The sequence below is a fragment of the Anomaloglossus baeobatrachus genome, chromosome 12, assembly GCF_048569485.1.
Source record: "Anomaloglossus baeobatrachus isolate aAnoBae1 chromosome 12, aAnoBae1.hap1, whole genome shotgun sequence".
Lineage (NCBI taxonomy): Eukaryota > Metazoa > Chordata > Amphibia > Anura > Aromobatidae > Anomaloglossus > Anomaloglossus baeobatrachus.
In genome coordinates, this window is record NC_134364.1 from 41507178 (window position 1) to 41530940 (window position 23763).

Sequence of the window (23763 nt, forward strand, 5' to 3'; positions counted from 1 at the left end):
CATTTACCCTTTAGTCTAAGAACATCATCTTTCTAGGGTTCATGGTGATTTTCGGCTTTCTTTCTAACTTTTCTTGTATTTTATTCTTTGCACTTAATATTTTGTTTAATGGGATATATTTTGTTAGCCAGCCTTGTAATCTGCATAGCAGAAATACGGGTAACAGAGGCACTTGTCTTTCCTCTTTTCTGTTACATTATTAACCATACACCGATTTTAAATATTAAGGTAGAATCTAATCATCAAATACCGTAACTCTCATTACCTTAAAATAATTTATTTTTAATAAACACATATGCCACAAACAAAGTACATACATTTATTTTTGTGATGAGAAGAAAAGGTGGGAATTGTATGCACCTTACTCTCTCCCTTACTATCATACGGGGGTCGGCGTCCTAATTGGTCATGACGCCCCTGTTCCTCGTCAACTAAATTCTACGCTGACCCTCCACTATCTCGGTAGAGCCCACAGAGATAGTTTGTGCAATATTGTGGAGATTACGTTCGTCAATATTCGTCTGACATTCATATTAATGGGTAACCATTGAATACATGAGTTCAAATGGTTTCTGAATCCGGAGATCTTCAGTCAAGTCTGCCAAAGGTGGGGCATTCCCAATGTCGACCTGATGGCACCCAGGATGAACAGGAAGGTTCCTTAGTTCGTCTCCAGGTCCCACGATCCCTTAGCAATCGGCGCCGATGCCCATGTTATAGCGCGGTCCCCATTCAATCTGACATACCTTTTCCCTCATTTACCCCTGATTCCTCATCTCATCAAGAAAATGGAGGGAGTGCCAGTAAGCATCGTGGTGCCAGACTGGCCTAGGAGAGCGTGGTACGCAGTTGTAGTCAATATTCTTTCTGACATCCTATAGAAGCTCCCAGACCACCCAGACCTCTTGTCGCAGGGCCCCCTTTTGCCCTCAGAATTCACATTCTCTCAATTTAACGGCATAGCTGTTGAAGCTGCGTTCCTAAGAGAGGCAGGTTTCTCATAAGAGATCATACAGACATTGAACAAGACAAGGAAACCCTCCTCTTCCCATGTCTACCCCTGGATATGGAAGGCCAGAAAGGTATCTCCCAAATCCTTCTCTCCCTTCCATCCTATCCATTTTGCAGTCGGGTATAAATGCCGGCTTGTCCCTTAGCTCCCTCAAGGGAGAGGTTTTGGTTCTATCTATCCTGTTCCAGAGGAACCTAGCCTCACGCTCTTGGGTCCAGATGTTCATTCATTTTGTCCTGCCATATCGACCTCCCATCGACCCTTGGGATCTCAATGTAGTTTTGGACCTTCATCAGGGTTCCCCCTTTGAGCCCATTCGAGACTCCACTTTTTCTCTCCTCTCCTAGAAAGTTGCCTTTCAGGTGGCTATTCTCTCTATCAGGTGTCTTTCAGAGCTAGTGGCTCTCTCCTGTTGATCTCCCTTTTTGATGTTTCATCAGGTCAAGATGATTCTTCCAACAGGTTACTTCATTTCTTCCCAAGGTAGTCTATTCCTTTTACCTCAATGAGGACATAATTTTGTCCATCCCCGACTCACCTCGGAAACAGTCTCTTCACAACTTAGATTTAGTCTGAGCATTACGTCTGTATCTTTCCAGAACAACACCCTTCAGAATTTCGACTCATTGCTTGTGATTCTGGAAGGTCATCGTACAGGTCTTCCAGCTTCCAAAGCCACTATCGCCCACTGGATCCGTTCTGCCTGTTTTAGAAGCTTATTGGAAATAGAACATGCAGCCCTCATCGGGAGTTAAGGCTCACTTCACCTGTGCAGTGGAGGCTTCCTGTGCTGTTCAGCATCAAGCATCCATGTTGCAGCTTTGTGAAGCTGCTATCTTTGTTGTTTGTTGATACCTTCTCAAAATTCTACCGTGTACACACCTATGCCTTGGCTGATCTGAGCTTTGGAAGGAAGGTTCTGCAGGTGGCAGTAGCTCAGGTCTAGTTCTGATCTGGCTTTATTTCTTTCTTGTTCCATATCCCGCTTTTGGGAGTCCATTTGGACTTCCCATGGTTTCCTGTGTCTCCTAATGAAGTGAATGAGAAAAAAGGATTTTGGGTACTCGCTGTAAAATCTCTTTCTTGGAGCCTTCATTGGGACACAGCTCGCACCCTTGTATAAAGATTGAGTTGTTTTCAATTATGTTGTTCGCAGCTTTGTTTTTGTTTTACTATTGCTCCTCCTACTGCTTTTTCTCACTAACTGATTAGCTTTGTGTCAGTCAGTTGGTGTACCCTGCTGAGGAGGAGCTAACTTTTTTGCCTAGTGGCAGCAGCATACACCTATGTTTTCCTGTGTCCCCCAATGAAGGCTCAGATAAAGGGATTTTACGGTGAGTACCCAAAATCCTCTTTTAGCCCTAAATTGCATTTAAATAAAATAAAATAATAATTTCCCCAAAGCGATCTGCTTTATTTTAGTGTATATTACAATTTGAATCCTTTTATTTTTTTTGTACTTGACATTTGCCAGTTCTTTGCCCTTTACTGTAAGCACTGCAGACAATAACTAGTGGATTATTGATAGGACGAATTGACGTATTTCTGAAACATGGCCTCTCCTCAGGTTGCAATATTTGGCAGGAGGCCCGTTGGTCGTTCTAGGTTTTGGGATCATATCATAATCCTTGTCACATAGATGTGAAGATTCAGTCTTAGTTTTACCAAGTAATCTCAACTCTTAAAATTTGTGACTATTCTTACCTATATGCATACAAGAAATATGTCACCTTTTGCATGGAGTTGTATGCAGGGGGAGTCGTAGAAATGTGAACTGGGCGTAGGGTCCATGAATTGGGGTCTGTATTTGCACCCTTTGCCACTATGTAATGTACAATTCTACGTAAAATGTTGATACTGTATGAAAGAAAAAAATAGTAAAAGTTAAAAAAAGCACAACAAAATGGAGTTGGGGCTTTTCTCTGTGCTTTGTTCCTAAAACTGCTGCAGAAAAGCCACATTCACTTCTGCTTGTATGATGTAAAGTGCAGTAACCGATGTAGTAGTGTTAATGCAGGGAAAATAGCTCCTAGCTGCAGTGCGGTCAGTACCGCCTGGTATCGCTCAGTCGTGTGCTCCCGTCTGCAGACTGCCGGATGTGCTGAGGTTTCTGATCCACATATTGTTTGCACAAATTGCTGCAATGATTAATGTTGCAAACAATGCAATTCTGCTATCCTAGGTGGACCTTCATGCTCTACGGACTGAGCCTAAAATAAGAGAGTACATTTGGATAAGTGAATCCTGGCCAGAAGATCGCCCCGTTAAACAGACTGGGACTGATTTCACTGTTACATCGTCCAGGAAGACTACTTTTTATTGCGCTTTTTGATAGTTGTGTCAGAGTTTTTACTTAGAAGTGAAAAGGTTTTGGTACCGTGTTAGCCAGTTGAAAAATTATTGAAAGTTCTCAGTGAGAGGAACAAAATTATAATCTTGTGATATCTTTTAATGGCTAACTAAAATAAAATAAAGTGATGTTACAAAGCAAGCTTTCGAGACAACTCAGGTCCCTTCATCAGGCATGGTATGACAAAATATCTGAAGAAACACAAATATATGCACAAACAGAGCAGAGGGATGGCATAATAAAAGACATTTAAATAAACACTGAGCTTAAGGTACCGTCACACTAAACAACATCGCTGCTGAGGTACAACTTGCTAGCGATGTGGCTGTGTGTGACATCCAGCAACAACCTGGCCCCTGCTGTGAGGTCGTTGGTTGTTGCTGAATGTCCTGGGCCATTTTTTAGTTGTTGCTCTCCTGCTGTGAAGCACAGATCGCTGTGTGTGACAGCGACAGAGCAACAACTAAATGTGCAGGCAGCAGGAGCCGGCTTCTGCGGACGCTGGTAACCAATGTAAATATCGGGTAACCAAGAAGCCCTTCCCTTGGTTACCCGATATTTACCTTCGTCACCAGCGTCCGCCGCTCTCAGCTGCCAGTGCCGGCTCCCTGCTCTGTGCACATGTAGCTGGAGTACACATCGGGTAATTAACACGATGTGTACTGTGGCTAGGAGTGCAGGGAACAGGGAGCCGGCACTGGCAGTGTGAGAGCGGCGGACGCTGGTAACGAAGGTAAATATCGGGTAACCAAGGGAAGGGCTTCTTGGTTACTCGATGTTTACCGTGGTTACCAGCGTCCGCAGAAGCCGGCTCCCTGCTGCCTGCACACATAGCAGAGTACACATCGGGTAAGTAACCCGATGTGTACTGTGGCTAGGTGTGCAGGTGTGCGCTGGTAACCAAGGTAAATATCAGGTTGGTTACCCAATATTTACCTTAGTTACCAAGCGCAGCATGCTTCCACGTGTAGCGACGCTCCAGCGATCCCTGCCAGGTCAGGTTGCTGGGGGGATCGCTGGAGCGTCGCTTAGTGTGACATCTCACCAGCGACCTCCTAGCAACTTACCAGCAATCCCTATCAGGTTGTATCGTTGTTGGGATCGCTGGTAAGTTTAGTGTGACTGGGCCTTTAGAAAGTGAATCCTTAATTAGCTTTGATTAGTGGTGTGAGAGTTTTATTGTCCCAATATCCATGTAGGATCAGAGGTCTGGTGAATCTCTGGAATAGACTCCTTAGATTTTGTAATGGGCCATAAATCCTTCTGACAGGTCGAGTTTTTACTGTAACCTTATTACTTTTTCCAGGTATTTTTTGATTAATTTTACGCACGATCATCTTCCCTGGCTCCTTCAGTATCCAGATTCTTCCTAACAAGACTGTCAAGATTGACATACAGTTTTCTAGGACTCTCTCCCAAGGATAGGCCTCCACCATGTTGAGATTGAAGGGGTAACAAAAATTCTGATATACTGTCATTTCTAGTAGTCAGGCGGAGTGTAGAGAAAACAATGTGGCTGAAATATGGGTTTAGGAGGGAATGTTCAAGTGCTAGATGGCCTCATTCAGCATTGTGCACAGTTCTTTAGAGCACCACGGCCCTTATTTAATTCTGTAATGTCCTAGACCACCAGGACCTTTACCGTTGACCGTGTTTATACTGGCAGATAATTAGGAACGATTCCTGCAGACCTATGAATGCTCGGTTGCTGATCATTGGCTTGTATAAATGGGCTAGAAATCTTTTTTCTGTCCTACGATAAAAGGATATTTTCCATTGACCCTTTCATTTCTCAAGACCACCATCAAATGTACTTGTTCTGCAAAAGGCAACCTTGTTGGTATTATTTAGGCATTGTGTTGTGATATTATTTAGGCACTGTATTGTGTATGAAATAATTATGTGATGGTCATTTGGGAGAGTTTTGGTTTTTTTTTTGTTTAATGTATTAACTTTAAATGTAAAAGGAATCTGTCAGCAGGTTCTTGCTATGTAAGCTGAAGCCAGCATGCTGCAAGGGTTAACACAGAAAATTCAGGTCTGCCTGTCTTGCCAATGTCCAATCTGTTGTTTATTTGCTGTTTTTTTTTTTTTGTTTTGTTTTTTAAAAAAACAGGACTCTTAGCATTGCTAAGATGTTCATGGCAGTCTGACATACCCCTTCCAGTGATTGACACCTCACTATCAATGAGCCTGGTGTGGGCGGGGGCAGCTCTCTCAGCTCTGCTGCATTGCTAAAGCTAAACATTCTGAGTGTCTCAGAACGGCTGCACCCAGTAATCTAAGTGATACATCGTTGGATTCAGTATCTCTTTACCTACATTATGTTGCTCTCAGATAAGATAGCAAAAACCTGCTGACAGATACCCTTTAAGTGAAATCTTAACCTACTATATAAGATTGAATGTAAGGTTTGTAGATACTATTGACATGTATACTGTGAGTTTTTATTATGTAGCATTGTAACTCCTAATGTATTTTTTCTTCAGTAATAGTAATTCAGAGCCTCCATCCGAGGAGTACCAGCAAGAGTTGAGAGAATTAGAGTCCACATATAGGAAACAGATAGAAGAGCAGCAGAAATACGTGGAGGAGCTGAAAAGTCAGATCCAGACAGCACAGGTGAAGGGAGAGAAGGAGCTGGAGCACGAGCAGTCGCTAATCAATCAGCAGATCCAAGAGAGTAAGACGTTATTCTACATTATTTCTTATTTACCTTGCTCATATACTGTAGGTTACTTATTTTGGTATTTAACCTTTTTAAGCCAAAACCATGCCTGAACTTAAAATAGACGCAATATCGGTCTTTCATACAGTACAGACCAAAAGTTTGGACACACCTCCTCATTCAAAGAGTTTTCTTTATTTTCATGACTCTAAAAATTGTAGATTCACATTGAAGGCATCAAAACTATGAATTAAAACATGTGGAATGAAATATTTAACAAAAAAGTGTGAAACAACTGAAAATATGTCTTATATTCTAGGTTCTTCAAAGTAGCCACCTTTTGCTTTGATTACTGCTTTGCACATTCTTGGCATTCTCTTGATGAGCTTCAAGAGGTAGTCACCGGAAATGGTTTTACAACAGTCTTGAAAGAGTTCCCAGAGATGCTTAGCACTTGTTGGCCCTTTTGCCTTCACTCTGCGGTCCAGCTCACCCCAAACTATCTCGATTGGGTTCAGGTCTGGTGACTGTGGAGACCAGGTCATCTGGCGTAGCACCCCATCACTCTCCTTCTTAGTCAAATAGCCCTTACACAGCCTGGAGGTGTGTTTGGGGTCAATGTCCTGTTGAAAAATTAATTATGGTCCAACTAAACGCAAACCGGATGGAATAGCATGCCGCTGCAAGATGCTGTGGTAGCCATGCTGGTTCTGTATGCCTTCAATTTTGAATAAATCCCCAACAGTGTAACCAGCAAAGCACCCCCACACCATCACACCTCCTCCTCCATGCTTCACGGTGGGAACCAGCCATGTAGAGTCCATCCGTTCACCTTTTCTACAAAGACGCGGTGGTTGGATCCAAAGATCTCAAATTTGGACTCATCAGACCAAAGCACAGATTTCCACTGGTCTAATGTCCATTCCTTGTGTTCTTTAGCCCAAACAAGTCTCTTCTGCTTGTTGCCTGTCCTTAGCAGTGGTTTCCTAGCAGCTATTTTACCATGAAGGCCTGCTGCACAAAGTCTCCTCTTAACAGTTGTTCTAGAGATAAGAAGGTGTGTCCAAACTTTTGGTTTGTACTGGATATGAGTACGCTATCTGTTTTCTTGATTTAGGTATCTCTTCCACCTCTTCTTTTTATTGATCTTCTAAAGTTTTACTTAGCCACGATAAAAAAAAAAAAAATGTTTTTTGAGAGGGTCTTTTCTGCTTATAGACAATTTCTGGATCACTGTTATGAGCCTCATTGGTGAGCTGCAATCCGTGATGGAGTTTGGCATTAATGGTGCATTTAGTTATATCAATTTTGGCCCATTATAGCAACTTAATGAGGGGCTCTCGACTATATAACAAGTTATTTGGATCTTGTTTTCTGACCGATGAGCAGTGATGGGTATAGAGAATCGCTAATACAATCATTTTATCCCAATACAGTATTATGTTATTTGCAGCACATCTCCTGTTCACTGAAATGAAGTGTACGATAATGCTCTCACCTTTTAATGTTGTGCAATGTTCCATTTACCGCTTGACAAAAAGGAGTGTGCCAGTGAAGCAATCCCAGTACTCCTCCGATATAATAATGGGGGAAGCATATGGAACTGATATAAGAAACGTCTACAGGGCAACAGATCCACTATATTTTATTTTCAGTTAAAATACCCGACGCATTTCAGCTACACAAGCCTTCTTATGTGTTGACGAAGACTTGTGCAGCCGAAACAAGTTGTATATGTTGGATATACTGCGCCGTGGAGGTTTTTAGGATTTTATTTTAGGAGGCAAAAAAATGAAGCCTCTCATCCCTGTTGTCATGGGTGTGTCACTGGTGACAGACAATTGTGTTTTGTGGCCATAAAAAGTCAGAGCGTCTGGCTGCGGAGAATGCTCCCTGACTATCTATTGTTCCTGCTGTCAGTATTCTTTGGTATAGGTAGCTTTCCTGCTGTATTCATCTCTCCCCCTTTTGGACCCAGTAGGAGCTCGCCTTTTACCCAGCTGCTGTTCATCACATTATCTTGGTGCTTAAATACCCTAACTTACTTGGACTGGTGCTAGTGATATTATTCAGTTTATTCAAGCCTTGGTTGCAAACAGGTGGCTTGTACTCCTCTGTGGTATCATTGCTGAAACTTTGCTGAACTTCTACCTGAATCATCTGTAGATAAGTAGTTCATGCATTTTCCCCCGGTGTGTCCTCCTTGTTGTCTTCTCTAGTGTTTAATGGGGTTAACGAATCACTCATCCCATCCGTTCACCATTTAGGGTCCAGCACTAGGGATACCTAGGGTCAGATATCCGGCTCTGCGCATCGGTGCGGAACCTATCTAGGGTGGTAAGGGACCCCAGGGACCAGTAGTAGGTTTGGTCAGGGGTCACCATCTTCCCTTTCCCTAGACACAGGGTTTCTCTTCACTTTCTCCGTTTCCTTGGTACTTCCCCTGTTTTCCTTTGGACACTTTTCAGCGACCATTATGATGAGAAGGTATATCAGACCAGGCTTGGCTGTGGTCACTGAGTCAGTAAGTGGTGTAAATTGACTGACCGTTCTAGACTAGAGACCATCATTTGGAAGAAAGGAAATTTTGAAAGTTTGATAAGTGCATCAGGTTTTGTTATACATCTGCAAATAGTTCTTGTATTTGTGTCTGTTTTCTTAGATCAGCGGTGGCTCATCAAAGAGAAGGAGCGTCTAAGCGCTTGGAGTCAACAGAAGCGAGAATCATCATCTCAAACTGAACCAAAGACTTATGCGGAGGCTGAGGTTCAGAACTGTGCACAGACTGACATCCAGCCGTCACTGGAAGAACAAGAAGGGAAGAAATTGGTGCAGCTGGAGCTCCTTCAAAAATGCTCCTTACGTAAGGCGGAGCGAAACGTCCGGAGGAAAAGAGTTAAGCTCCAGCTAGAGAGAATAATCAAAAAACAAAAACTTTTAGAGGCCAAGAAAACTCTCCAGCAGCTGCAGGCAGCTTGTTGGCTCAGTGATGACCTGGTAAAACCAACTCTTCCTCATGTTCCAAAGGTACAAGAGACTACATCGCTGCAAAGGAGTAGTAGTTCTCCATCCGGGTTCTCATCCTACAGGAGATGCTCTTTGCCTTGGACTTTACAGACACTTCCTAATTCCTATAGGTAGGTACTACCAACTTTTTATACAAATGGTTTTTCGTTAGAATTTTGCGGAAATGATTGAAATAAAAATGATGTACCTTGGTTTTCGTTTTATAAGACTCACCGGATTATAAGACGCACCCCAAATTTCTAGAAAAAAAAATATGGGGTCCGTCTTAACATCTGGTGGTTTCTTACCGGAGGAGGGCGGCAACAGTGGCGGAGCAGGGTGGGGTCACAGGAGGCAGGGGCGGTGATGGAGTAGGGTGATGCTGCGGGCGGTGTAGAGGGTGTCCCAGATGCTCACTGCGGGCACTGTGAGGCAGGAGGAGCATCCAGAAACTGTCGGGGATGCGGGCTTCAAAGAATTGGCACCCGGAGTCAGCATGTGTGCATATGGAGCTCTCGGTTCAATAACAAGACAAGGTCTCATCTGCGCTCGCACCACCTCCGGGCGCCATATTCCTTACATCCACTGCAGGGAGATCAATGCGCCGGAAGCGGCGCGTGCGCAGATGAGATCTTGAGCCGGAGCTCCATCTGCGCATGCTCAAACTTCAGGTGCCATTATTTGAAGCCCTCACTGCCGACATTTTCAGAATGGCAGCCCCTGCCTCACAGCCCGCAGCAGCACAGCTCACAGCAGCACAGAGCTCCGCCCGCAGCACAGTACCCGCTGCCCGCAGCATTTCCCCTGCCTCCTGTGACGTCTCTCCACCACCCCCGGTAAGCTACATACGGATTATAAAATGCACCCGTTATTTTTCTCCCAAATTTTTGGGCGGAAAAGTGCGTCTTGTAATCCAAAAAATACGATATTGTTCACCTCTCTGATTTAATCTAAATCTATGAATAAATTATAGGCATGTAATATACAACAACATGATTGCCCGATAGATGTAGGTTCTTCAAAGGCATCTGTCTACTTTCTGCTCTTACTCCCCACATGCCTCTCATGCAGAACTTGTGGAAAGCCTTTGTCTTAAATTAGCAGTATCCTTAGAATATTTGCTATAGACCTTAAAGTACAACTGTGATTGTTATTTAAAGGGAACCTCTCAGCATGTTTTTACTTATAGAAGTAGTATTATGGCTGTTATAGGATCTTGTCCTCCAATAAAAGTAATATACATATGTACAAATTTTTGTAGCTATCGGATGTGCCAGTCATGAGAAATCTAAGGGGTACTTTGCACGTTACGACATCGCTACTGTGATATCGTCGGGGTCAAATCTAAAGTGACGCACATCCGGCGCCAGTAACGATGTCGCAACGTGTAAAGCCTAGATGCGCCGATTTACGATCGCAAAAGCGTCCTAAATCGGCGATCTGTGTAGCGTCGGTCATTTCCATAATTTCGGGATGACCGCTGTTACGATGTTGTTCCTCGTTCCTGCGACAGCACACATCGCTGTGTGTGAAGCCGCAGGGGCGAGGAACATCTCCTTACCTGCGTCCCTCTGGCTATGCAGAAGGAAGGAGGTGGACGGGATGTTTACATCCCGCTCATCTCTGCCCCTCCGTTTCTATTGGCCGCCTGCCGTGTGACGTCGCTATGACGCCGCACGACCCGCCCCCTTAGGAAGGAGGCGGGTCGCCGGCCAGAGCGACGTCGCAGGGCAGGTAAGTGCGTGTGAAGCTGCCGTAGCGATAATGTTCGCTACGGCAGCTATCACAAGATATCGCATGTGCGACGGGGGCGATGCTAGCAATGTCGCAGTGTGCAAAGTACCCCTAAGGTAGAAGCCATATGCAAATCAGACTGAAGAGCATTTAGGGTTTGTCAGTGTACTTTGGTATTGACACGCCCCCAGCACACCTTCCAGTCTGATTTGCATATTGTTTCTACACTAAATATGTAATGGCCGACACATCAGATCTCTACAAGAAAGGTGTAATTTTTATTTTTTGACAAGAGCTTATACAGCCATATCACTACTTCTATATATAAAAATGTGCCGATTGGTTTCCTTTAAAGAAAAAAGGTAAACATAGTTTAAACTGGAGTCTGCGACAAGGAGACAAGTCACCAGGGTGGGCATCTGACGGTTTCTCTTCATCGAGCTCTGTTTGGCCGACGGATCTCCCAATATTCAGACCATCCCGGTCACCTGCCTCCTCATTTCCAGTTCCTATATTAATTGTGTGAAATATAGATATGTGAAATTAAAGAGAATCTGTCAGTCAGCAGGTTTTTGCTATGTAATCTGAGGACTGCATGAGGCAGGGAATAAAACACTGAATTCAGCAATGTGTTACTTATCAGGCTTTGGGCTGTTTAGTTATAATGAAGGTTTTATCACTAGAACATTATCACTGCCCGGACTACAGCTCACGTGCCTGCTAGTCTGTTCATGCCTTCGCACTGGTTAACAGCTCAATAGACAGTGTACACAGAGAGCTGTGGTGTGGGCGGGGTTAGCTTTCTGAGCCCTGCTACATGTAAGAACTCTGTGTTACAGCTGCTGCACCCAGTAAACTAAGTGATACATCGTTGGATTCAGGGTTGCTTTTCCTATATTATGCTGCTGTCAGATGAGGTAGCAAACACCTAGTGGATTGGTCAGTAAGCTGAACCCCACACTGTATATATGGACATGTAGGTCTTTGAAAATTCACCGTTTCCATCTATCAGTTTCTGGAGTCTCTAGTGATTAGTGTTTTCATCCATATGCAAGTGAGTCTTTAAGTGATTTGGGCATAACAAATGATTATGTTATAGAGATGATGAGCTATCCATCAAGCTAAAGAGGCAGGTGTTGGGTGGGGAATCAACCTGGAGAGAAAGAGGCTCCTTAAATTGCACCAATTACCAGCATTTTCCTATATAAACTAAAGCCAGTGCTATACTGGCACTATCAGGCTGATTCTATACATACCTTTAGTTGTCAGCTCGGATGTATAGGTTTTCAAACATAAGCAAGTAAAGTTTGTAAAATGAGCAGCTGCCGATCAGCTGATAGATGAGGTGGGTATTCATAGTGATTCCCACTCCCCTGCCTGTCCATCCTCCCCCTGTTTATTTATGCTAATTCTATTATAGAATCGTTTTACTGAGTGACTAGAAGGACCTGTGCTGATGTCATATTCATGTGACCAGAAGGGACGGGGCCTCAGCCAATAAAAAATAATGTTGCTTCCTGGTATAAGCTAGGGCGAGGCCTTCTGGTCACATGGGTATGAGAGCACAGGTCCTTCTAGTCAGTTAGTAAAATGATTTTATAATAGAATTAGCATAAATAACAGGGGAAGGATGGACAGGCAGGGGGTTCGGGAATCACTATGAATACCCACCCCAGCTATCACCTGATCGGCAGCTGCTGTCACTCAAAAAGCTGCTCATTTTACAAACTTTACTTGCTTGTGTTTCAAAACCTATACATCTTAGCTGACAAATAAAGGTATGTATAGAGTCAGCATGATAGTGCCAGTATAGCACTGGCTTTAGGTTATATAGGAAAATCCTAGTGATTGATGCGATTTAAGTGCTCTGTCACGCCCACAGCACCTCATTTGCCTCTGAATGAAAATGCTAATAGAGGTTATAAAGGTATTGACGGATTTACAATTCAAAGACCTGCATACCCATATATGCGGTTTGGGGTCTTTATCTTACTGACCGATTTCCTTTAAGGAGCCTATTTCTGATTAATGCTTCCTGTTGTTTAGGCAGCATGAATCAACTGACAGCTTTTTATTAAAGAGGACCTCTCACTTTTAATTTTCAGCTTTGTGAGATGTGTCGTAAGGAAGCAACTTTGGGAGTTAATGGAAGGAAATCTTATCTCACTACTAGAATAAAGGAGCCTAGAGATTTGACAATGATTCCATTAAAACCAGTATGACAATAAAGGCCACTTCACACATAACGAGATCGCTAACGGCATCGTTGCTACGTCAGTTTCTGTGACGAAACAACGACTTCACCAGCGATCTCGTTATGTTTGACACGTACCAACGATCCGCCCCCTGCTGTGAGATCGTTGGTCGTTGCTGAATGTCCTGGGCCATTTTTGGCTCGGAGTCCTGCTGGGCAGGATGGATCTGTATGTTTGACACCTACCAACGATCTCGTTAACGACCTAGATGAGAACTTAAAGTGTGACAGGCAGACACGTGTAGTTGACTCACCTTTTCCGCGCCCCCTCTGCACCGATTGGTTGGCACTGAGAACAGTACTGCGTTCTGATTGGGTATCGCTTCATGCTATGTTCATTTTTGAGCCTTGCTTTGATTATAGAACGAAGGAGGGATGAATCCGGGTGCAGATGCCGCTTCGATCCGAAAAGGAAGCAAGCAACCGGGAACAAAGTACGAATGAATCCGGGTGGAGTTGCAGGTTCTATCCTCAAAGCAAGGCTCAAAAAGGGACAAAGGATGAAGCGATACAAAGTTGCCTTCTAGGCTGGCCGCCTAATCAGAACGCAGTATTGGCCACCAATCAGAGCGAAGGGGTGTGGAAAAGGCGACACATATGCACGCCTACGTGGCTTACAGCGTCAAACACTACGCCCCTGTTCGAGGTCGGAATCGTTACATAGCTGCTGTGTGACAGGGTCCCAACGACCAACGAGATCGTTATGCAGGTCGCTGCATCGCTACTAAAGTCGTTGGGAAAATGACTGTGTGACATCTCACCAACGATCTCAGCAATGACTTAACAACGATCCGGAAACTGTGACGTAGTAACGATCTCGTTAACGATCTCGTCATGTGTGACTGGACCTTAAGACAACAATATTAGACCCATGCTGGTTGTTTCTTTTGACTTGTTTATTTAACATTTCTCAAGATAAGTAAAAAACTACTTGTAGAACGAAAGCACGTGTTTAAGAATTATTTATATAACTTTTATTTTATGTTTATTTAAATTAGTTTTATTGAAGTTCTTCTTTTCGTTGCTAACTACACTGTGTTTTATCTTTTTAGTGCTGTACTGAAAAGGAAATGTAAATCTGAGCTGGCTCACACTACCAAGACTGATGAAGTTAGAAATCCTTTGCAAAGTGTGTCCATTATTCTCAATTCTCCTGGTAACTCCGGTAGCAATGGACAGTTGGAGAGTAATCCTTACCCTGTAGGTACCGAAAACCTTCAGAGTATTGACTTGCTAATAAAACAAGTCGGTGCTGGGTCTGCTCTATTGGCAAGTGATCTACAAATGAGCAAAAAACGTCAAAAAATGGATAAACCTAAAAGTGGATCAAAAGGGTCTTCCAATAACTTCACAGCTGAACAACCAAAAAGAAGAAACATACTGGCAGCTCTGTCAACGGGAGCCGTGGACACAAAATTGAAGCCATTGAAAAGTCCTTCTCCTTTGACTGTCGGTGGTCCTAAAAAAGGTACTTTACAGGAAAAAAGCAAAATAAGCCCAAAAAGTGATACAGGCAAATTACAACCACCAAAATCTGTAAAGCATTCACCAATATCACCTGGTGAAGGAAAGTCACCTTCTGGAGGGTCAACATTAATAAGCAAACCCACCAGACAGAATACACCTTCTCTTAAATCGAGTACTAAAAGAAAGCCTCCTGAGAAAGCTCTTAAGACCTCATCAGCAGTTGACAGTATTTCCAAGATAGGCAACAAATATGGAGAAAAACAAACAAGTGATAGGAGCAGAATAACCACAGAAAAACTCAATAGTGTCTTCTTGAAAACTAATAGCCAAACGCTAGGACACTATAAGATGGACGACCATACTGATTCCTCAGATAGTGAAAGTTATTATTCTATTGATTCTCTTTCTTCTGCGTATGCCAGTGCCTTAACTGAACAACTGAAACAGGAGGAGTTACAGAGGCACAGAAATAATATCGGGCAGAAGGATACAGACAGTGAAGACAGCCAGATGTCTCAAGACTCCCTTGCTGAAAAAGACAAGAAAAAAGAGAAACCCAATAAAAGAAAATTTAATAAATACAAGACTATTGGGGCGACATCCGATCCCACCACATCTCTTACTGGTGATCATAATTCTTTTCCTTTAGTCACAACTGGATCAGTCACAACTGGATTGGCAAAAACGTTCTCTCTAGATAGCTTGGCTGATGCAGATGACGTACTGGAGGAGGATTCATCCGAGGAACTTCCAGCTGAGATCTTCTGGAAGCTGCAAAGTCCGAGGAATTTGATCTTCAATGAAGAAGAGCAGACTAAGCAAAAAGCTGCAGCAGTGGTAACAAGAGAAGATAGTGACTTGGATGTTGGTAATTCATTTTTTCTCAAGGTGAATGATGGATCTGGCCTTGATTACGGTAATGTCACCGAGATCTTCCCTGCTACCCTTTCAGATATATGCGAGGGGACATCTCGGACAACCTCTCTCGCTTGTGATAGCGCTTACAGTTCACCTGGATTATCAAGTCAAACAGATACCGGTAATACTCTAATCCCGGAGGCTTTGTCTCCAACTTCAGAGTCTCCGGTTAGCGAATATAAGATAACCCATTCACATACTAATGATAATATTTCCGAAATTGAATCTATTGAAGCTCCACAAACAAAATCTGTCCAGCACGTGTGTGACCACTCCGTCCCACATGCAGAAACACAAGACATACCAGAAAATGCATGTGGTGCTATAAGAAATGAAAAGGTACAAGAAGGAAGTAGGGATGAGAATTGTTCACCTGGCTTTAATTTAGCCGAGAGGTGCTCCACTGACTTAGATTCTTCTTACTGTGGCCAAAATAACTCACTTGATATTCACGAGTCGTCATCTGATCTAACTAAAGGCGAAAGAACAAAATCCTATTCAGAAAGTAAAAGCAACATTGCAACCTCTTTAGAAATCCCAGTAACCTTCACTCAAAATGTACCTTTTAGTAATGAAATTCAGGGAGAAGAGCTGATGAATGGAAACCTTTTACATGCCCCCATTCATAGTAATGAGGAGGGCAAAAAAATCTGCTCTGAAGAGCCATGTCAGATCTCCCCTGTGGGTCCTAATTTAAAAAGTGAAGGTAGAGAGAAGCCAAGTTTGACTTTAATGCCAAATAATTTACAACTTAATAATGTTACCGCAAAAAGCACTGGAGAAAATACAAATGATATAATTCCATTGTCTTTGCATGCTCCGCTTGAGATTCTGGATAATCAATATATTTCTCCTATTTCTGAAGGATCGGTCATGTCTGGACCTCTACGTTGTGAAACAGTTGAAAAAATCCCTAGTGTGAGAAATATTAAAGAAAATGATCAACTTATTTACCCTGCTTCTAATGTCGTCCAGTTATCACAAAACCACAGGTCTACAGTAGAGTGGGATAGAAATGCTAACGTTGGTGTGAAAAGTAAAAAACAAGTTAATCCGGTACAGGAAACGAAACTCTGTAAAGATAATGAACCATTCTCCGTCCAAAAACACAGTTATGAAAGTGGAAAAATCGGAAGTCTTAATAGTCGACTCGTTGATGGTAGTCCGGAGATAAGCTTGCCAGCATTGGAAGACCAAACTGACTCTGCATCATCAAACAATTCTTTACCCATCCAGAACCCTCCTGAAAAAGCTGCTATTGTACCCATAGACCCAGCTTCAGTTACAAAACTAGCTAACCATCTGTTCAATGATGACTGCATCAATGCTGCAGAACCCTTTATGTTTCATAAAAACGGTGAAGACCCAGGTTTTCTGAGGCAAAATAATTTGGAGGGAGATTGTCAGATGTCTGACATTGAAGAAAAGTCTTCAAGCATGAGAACTGTAGTTGTGATACCTTCTCAAAACATAAGCTCTGTGAATCCTTGCGTTCATTCAGAACCAGAAGATATTGATAGATCTGATAATGCTACACATTACCAAGAGAAAGAGTGTTCACCAGCAGATGAAAGGACTTTATCTGAAACCAAGAGCATGGGTGAGTCTGTAGGATCTTCTGAAAGCCACCATACGATGGAAACAAATGATCTGCCCTGCTGTGAGTGTTCCAGTAATAAAGGGCAATATAACAATGAGATTTTAACCAAAGTTTATCCTAATGAAGTACAACTTTCACATGTCGCAAACCAAGCTGAAACAACAGACAATAAACGGAATCCACACACTTCCAAACACGTCTACATTCCCTCCACAGTTAAGATTCAACCATCTAACATGGCTTTGGCTACATATGACAAAACGCAACCTTTGGATTCGAACGCCGCAAGTCCCGAATGGACATTTAAAACATATTCATCTTGCCTACATGAAAATGTTCCCTTAAAACATGCAAAATTAAGAAGATCTGAAGATCTGAACAGCAATGATGGGGCCACGGTATTTAAGCATGGAAATGACTTCAGCAGCACAAAGGACTTTCCTACTGGAAGTGATCATAGAAAACTTTGCAATGGGCCTCTTGGTAAAGAGCTTGGATCAGATGAGGCATCATCCCCTGTTATAGAACGAGAGCACGATGCTTCTGCCCATCCCTATTTGGTAGAAGATGTGTGCGGTACATGTCTACCTCTTCCATATTATGAGGCTAAAATGCAAAATGGATCTTTTTGTAAAGTGTCGTGTCAGACTAAAAATCTTGACCGACCTATATTTTCTGACCGTATTAACAGTTCAAAAGAAGTTTTTGCCTATAAAGAAACTGGCCAGAATATTCATGTCCCAAGAATTAGTAATGAAAAGGAGGCTTTGGGAATAATTGATATGGATGTTGAAACAGTGCGGGCTTCAAGAATTCTCAACGGTAAAGAAGAAGATGAAATTACTTATAGACCTCAAAATGCAGACCTGGAATTAATAGATTGTAGCCAAGTCAGCCAGGGAGAAAATTCTAGGGTCTCAGTTGTAATGCCAAAACCATATGATGGGTCTCAGGACAACACTACTAAGTGTAGCTACATCCAAAGTAGATCTGAGGGCAATGGTGATACAAGTGGGGATGACCTAACACGAGAAGACAATTTAGTCCAACAAAACACACACAAGTATGAAAACGAATTAAGAAACGAAGGAGAATGCAATAAAAGAATCGGAAAAATTGAGTTTGCTCCCTGTCTTACTGGAGAGGATTATACCAATTTAAAGTCTAAAGATGCACATAATTTATCAATGACTACGTCATTCAATTCTTCTACATCTTGCAAAAAGTTCGACAACATTCAGGATGTAAACTCTAAGTATCCCAAAGAAAGTGTGCTTCCACACAATCGGGATGAAGAGCGCAACCCTGCAGAGTCAGAAATGTTAGAGATGTTTAGGGAGAAGACATATTCGGGACATGACATAGAAGACAAAATTTATCAGCCAACTTGTACATCATCTCCACATCATATGTCCGGTCATTCAGTAAATGGGGAAAGCAAGACACACATGGCAGCTGATTTATCCAATTGTATCACAGCTACAAAGGCTTACAAAGAAGGATGTGAAATCAAACCATCATATGACCAGAATTTACCACTGCTTACCCATGGCAGCAGAGTATATGATACAGAGAGGTGTGCTTTAGAAGATGACAATTACTCTATAAGTGCCGAAGAAAACAAAGATGGTGCACTTAAGGAAACGTGTCTGTTAGCTACAGAAGTCTTCAAAGAATATTCTCCAGATTTGAGTGACTCTACTGATTTTTCATCCAGTGACACAGATACATCCAAATATTTGGTCTTGAAGAACATCACTGGTTTTCCGAAAAGCTTAGTGAATGCGATACCTGAATGTGAATCATGTTCCCCAATGAGTAAAGAGGCTGTTAATGAAATCTCTCAGTCAGCTCATTTCATTGAAGACTTGTCATCATGTACTGACTGCATTGATACGCCATCCCCTGAATATCCAAATCAATTAGGTCAAATGGCGTCTAGTATGAATATTTTGTCCATCCAACAAGCTGCAGTATCAACAACTCCTTCCGTGATAGATACTTCCGGGAAGAGAACAAACTTTGATGGTGAATTTACAACTGACCAAAGCAACTCAAAGATAATGTCGGAGGTATACGAACAACATAATATGGCTGACAGTTCTACTCAAACAGTTGAATCACCATATCCTACAACAATCAGCAGCATTTCCATGGAAGGTATTGGTAACGAAAGTTATTTAACGAGTAACGCCCCAGATGAGCGCCCATGTAATTTTGTTCTTTCCCACCAAGCAGAACCGTCAATCGATGTGGTAGACAACACTGAAGGTCTTCACTTTTCTTCAAGTGACATCAATCCCTTTGTTCATTCTTGGCAGCAAGAAGATAATCCTAAACCTGGATGGAGGAACTGCACCTTTAATAGTGCCAGCGATGTATCCTGCGCTAAATTCAGAGAACAGGCTGACAAACTGATGCGGTGCTCCAGTGTTGATGAAGGGCTCAATAGTCACAATTCTCCTTTTCATTCTCATCTTAGCGCTTATGCAAATGCTAAAGCGGTGTCCAGCACCATAAGTAGTCTTGGAAGGAATGATTCAAGGCCAGATATAACTTCACTGGATGATTCTCAGGAACTCCTGTCTGATGAGTCTGCTGTTATATGTCCTGGAAACCAAGAAGAGTTTGCAGGAATTTCTGGGTTACAGGCAAAATTGGAAGACTATTCACAGTTGGATGAAATAATATTTTTGTATACATCGGAGTCAGAGACTTGTAATGAACCAGTAAAGCGGGTATCTTGTGAACAGGGCAACCAGGTAAAACATAAGCATCGGAAGACCACTAAGCACCAGAGGAACCACACTGAGATGTCATCGACAAAGCAGCTGAGGAATAGAAATGTATACCAGAGGCCAGCATCTTGGTCATGTGCAAATGTGCAAAACATGTCCTTGCACTTATCACAACTCTTGCAAGAAACCTCAGAATTGCTAGGAAGTCTTTCAAAACATAATCCTGATGTTGGTAATAGGGACATCATAAACACGCAAAGAGACTCTGAAGAGCACAATATGAAAAAATCAACGAGAGACTCATCCACTCAGACTTCAGTGGATAGGGGCATTCAGACAGAGTCACAGATGATGACCAGTGCACAAAATCACGCAACAGACCACAATCATTTCCTAAGCTCCTCAGGGATAAATGTAATAGTTAAAGTTCTGGGAACAGATTCTTTGACTCACATTCCTCTAAACACTGGATTAACGGAACACAACTGCAGAAAAGTGACTAAAACCCGAACGCAAAGTCTACCAAACCTGCATGAGTGTGAGCCTCACATACAATCGGAGCGAGTCTTGTATCACTCACCACAAGTTCGAGCATCCACTCCATTCTTAAACGGCTTACAGGACGTTTCCTCTACAGCTTTCCCATTTTCGTTTTCAAAAAGTTCCTCTGTTTTTACCAATGTGAATAAATGTGCAGAAGATACAGCAGTAAACGTTCCATCTTCCAGTGTGGTTGACCCCGCAAGATACCATCTCAGCTATCATGAGAAAACTGCAATGGTGGATAGAGCCTCTTCGCCAATATTAACCGTGAAAGCGAGTAAAAAATTCCACCATAAACTCGTACCCGACAGTCATTTAAATAATCAGAATTTTGCTAAAATTCTACGTAACAGAAAGAGAAAAGAGCGCGAGCTCCGTGATGTGCATCTGAACAGTTCCCAAACAGAAACGGACAGTGAATCTAATGTTGCCAATGAATATGAAGCGACCCGCAGCAGCTCATTGAAGGAAACCACCAGAAAGAGAGTTTCCACTGCTAAATTTCAGAGATTTGTGAGTGAAGGTTGCATTTTACGAGATACATCCTCTTCATTTACAAACCATTCCGGTAGCAACTCAGAAATTACAGGTAGTGGACAAAGATGTAATGGTGCAAATGGTTTCACCTCCTCGCACCGAGAAAAGGGTCTTCACCCTTGGGAGCACTTGCAGTCACTTCAAAATATCTCTCTGATGTCACAATCTCTAACAAGCAGAGAAGGGAAGATACCAAGACAAAGCCCAAAAGAATATGGTAGCGATAATAATGATATTGGCAGTTTTACCATAACTTCAGGCACCTCCTTTCATAAAAATAGAAGCTATCCCTATTCACCTTCACAGATGGACGGATTTGGCTCGCACTTACAAGAAGATGGATTATCAGTTGTAGAAAGTGAATCTAATACAGACATTCTTCTCGGTCAGGAGCCGACCTTTAAAATTATTCAGAAACCGCACAGTTATGCATTGCAAGACCTACCCATGCACAATAAATTCAGCAACTGGTCGGGAGTTCAATGTACTGCAGCCAAAAAAAATGGGATGGTGAGCAGCAGTCCTGACCTGAATGTGCGAGGAAGTCCTACAAGGACCGACGCTTCTCAGGAAATGCTGGAGAGCAGATCACAGGAGATCGAGAGGCTCCAGAGAGAGCGGGCAGAGGTTCTGTCTGCAATACACTTGGAGATTAATCCATTGCCTCTTACCGTCCAACTTGCAGAAGCCAAACTGAGCTACGGCATCGGAGAGACGGATGCACTTTTGAGAGTCATACAGACGGGAAAGATGGATCCTCAAGAAACGGTATCTATAAAAAAACAGTTGTACGAAAGGTAAGGGTAAAAATACAAATTTATTTTTAATATTTTAACTGGACAACTACTTTTGGATAAATTCTTCTAAATCGCCTATTAGGGTGTAATCTTATGAGGGTTGTCTGGTGAAAACAAGTTACACATTCACATGTTGATCATTGGGGGTTTGATTGTTGGGACTCGCACCAATTGGCAGAATGGGGACTTTTGTATCCCTGGTAGAATGGAAGAGCAGTGCACATTCTCGATCACCACTCCACTCAGTCCCTATGGGACTGTACTGGGCTTTTTCTCGCAGCCGCATAAAGAATGAATGGATTGGCTTTCAGGCATCTGTCCTGAAAACCCAACATGTAACAGGAATAAAAGTGCCCCGTCGGGGATAAAAATTAACCATTCTGCCAATCTGAGTGGGTCTTTGTTGTCAGATCCCCAAGTTAACGCCTATCATGCAGATAGGGAATAACTTGTTCAAACTTGACAAAAAAACCTTATTGAAGGATTATTCCCATCTATATTGATGGACATTGTATGGCGGTGCTTAGAAATTCAAGCACTTATGTAATTTACTATTTTAAAAAAATTCCGTTTTCCAGCTTTATTTTTTTTACAGCTTGTTGTCTAGGGAATTGGCCACTGCAGTATAGAAATGATGGGCAAACAGGTAAAGTGCTTACAAGCTCTTTTCTATTGAGCTTGTAAACACTGCACTGAAGCTAGCTAGTGTTATTCGCTTCCGATCATAACTGGTTTCAGTGTCCCTGCACTTTCTAATATTGCAGAGGCAAATAAATCCCTTTATAGAGGAGAGTGCAAAAAGATATAGGACAAAATGTGATTTGTTGTTTGTTTTTTCCCCTACAAAGTGAGTTGCAATTTTCAAATGCACCATTTTGAGTACATATCACTGGGATAGGGTGAGAGAAAAGGTGAAAAAAAGTGCAATTCTTCCATTGGTATTACTTTTTAATCTTACACTTATCTTTGGTGGTATTTATACTGTTTTACACCTAGTATGTGGGTTGGTAGGATTTCGGAAAAACTTTTTTTTTGTTGCCTTTTTTGTGTAATTTAAAGGGAACCTGTCATCAGATTCATGCAGGCCAAAAGAACAGACCGCAGGAATCAGACTGGCCACGTTATTGCAGGCTTTTATTTTTTTTCTACTGAAACCTTATGGTTTCAAAAGATTGTGTCTCAGATGACTAATCCAAGGCCAGTCCTGGATATACAAAGAGAGAGACCTGTACATCAAAGGGATTACGGCAGGGAGAAGCCAGCCGGAGATGTGCCGCGGACCGGACATCCAACATTCCTAGTCCCGTGGTTCTGGCATGAATCTGGTGACAGAATTTCTCCTAAATAAATCGTTATAAGATACCTTATATTTTGTATTTTAACTTTTGCAGATAAACACCATTTTTTTAATTTTTATTAATAAACTTTATTCAGTGTATTTAATTTTAGGAAGGAAAAAAATATTCTAAATATATTTGTCCTTTTTGCTCTCTTTAGGCATTTGAAAGTAATAGAAAATTTGCGCAGGGAAAGAGAGGAAAGGCTTCAGAGTTTCAGAAGAAGTCGAAGTCTCAGCCCACAGAAACAGCTAAGTGCTTCACAGACGTCGCTGACATCTCTACGGGAGTGTGACTTGCCCAGCCGACGTAGAGAGTACCTGCAGCAGCTCAGGAGGGATGTGGTTGATAATACAAGGTTAGCGCATATCTGGCCTCTACTAAAGAGGATATGTCAACTCAATCCTGCTGCTTCTACATTGTGAATATAAATGAAGAATTACCTTTTGGGCATGTGCACCCGGCTTGTTTTTAAGGCAGATTCCGCCCAGAGTCCGCCTGAAAAAGAGTCGCCAAGTAAAACAAAACAATATTGCTGTGCACATGAATCACCTTTGTCAATTCTTTTTGAAAGAGAATCTGTCACCAGGTTTTTGCTCCCTCATCTGAGAGCAGCATTATGTAGAGACATAAACTCTTATTCCAGCGATTTATCACTTACTGAGCTGTTTGCTGTCATTTTGATAAAATCAGTGCTTTCTCTGCTGCAGATCTAACAGTTATACAGAGCTCATGAATGTGCTGGACTACCTGCAGCATCCCAAGTAGTCTTGTAATGATAATCTCCTGCTGATTTAAACAG

The 23763-nt window shown here is 42.3% G+C and overlaps 1 protein-coding gene across 1 annotated transcript in view; it reads left to right on the forward strand.

The window, feature by feature from the left end:
• Nucleotides 1-23763, forward strand: part of STARD9 (StAR related lipid transfer domain containing 9) — a 252380-nt gene that overhangs the window by 178336 nt on the left and 50281 nt on the right. Inside the window, exons 21-24 of the mRNA XM_075330480.1 lie at nt 5852-6045; nt 8693-9167; nt 14077-21624; nt 23122-23319. Of these exons, the coding sequence (XP_075186595.1) occupies nt 5852-6045; nt 8693-9167; nt 14077-21624; nt 23122-23319 (8415 nt within the window). The remainder of the gene's footprint in view (nt 1-5851; nt 6046-8692; nt 9168-14076; nt 21625-23121; nt 23320-23763) is intronic.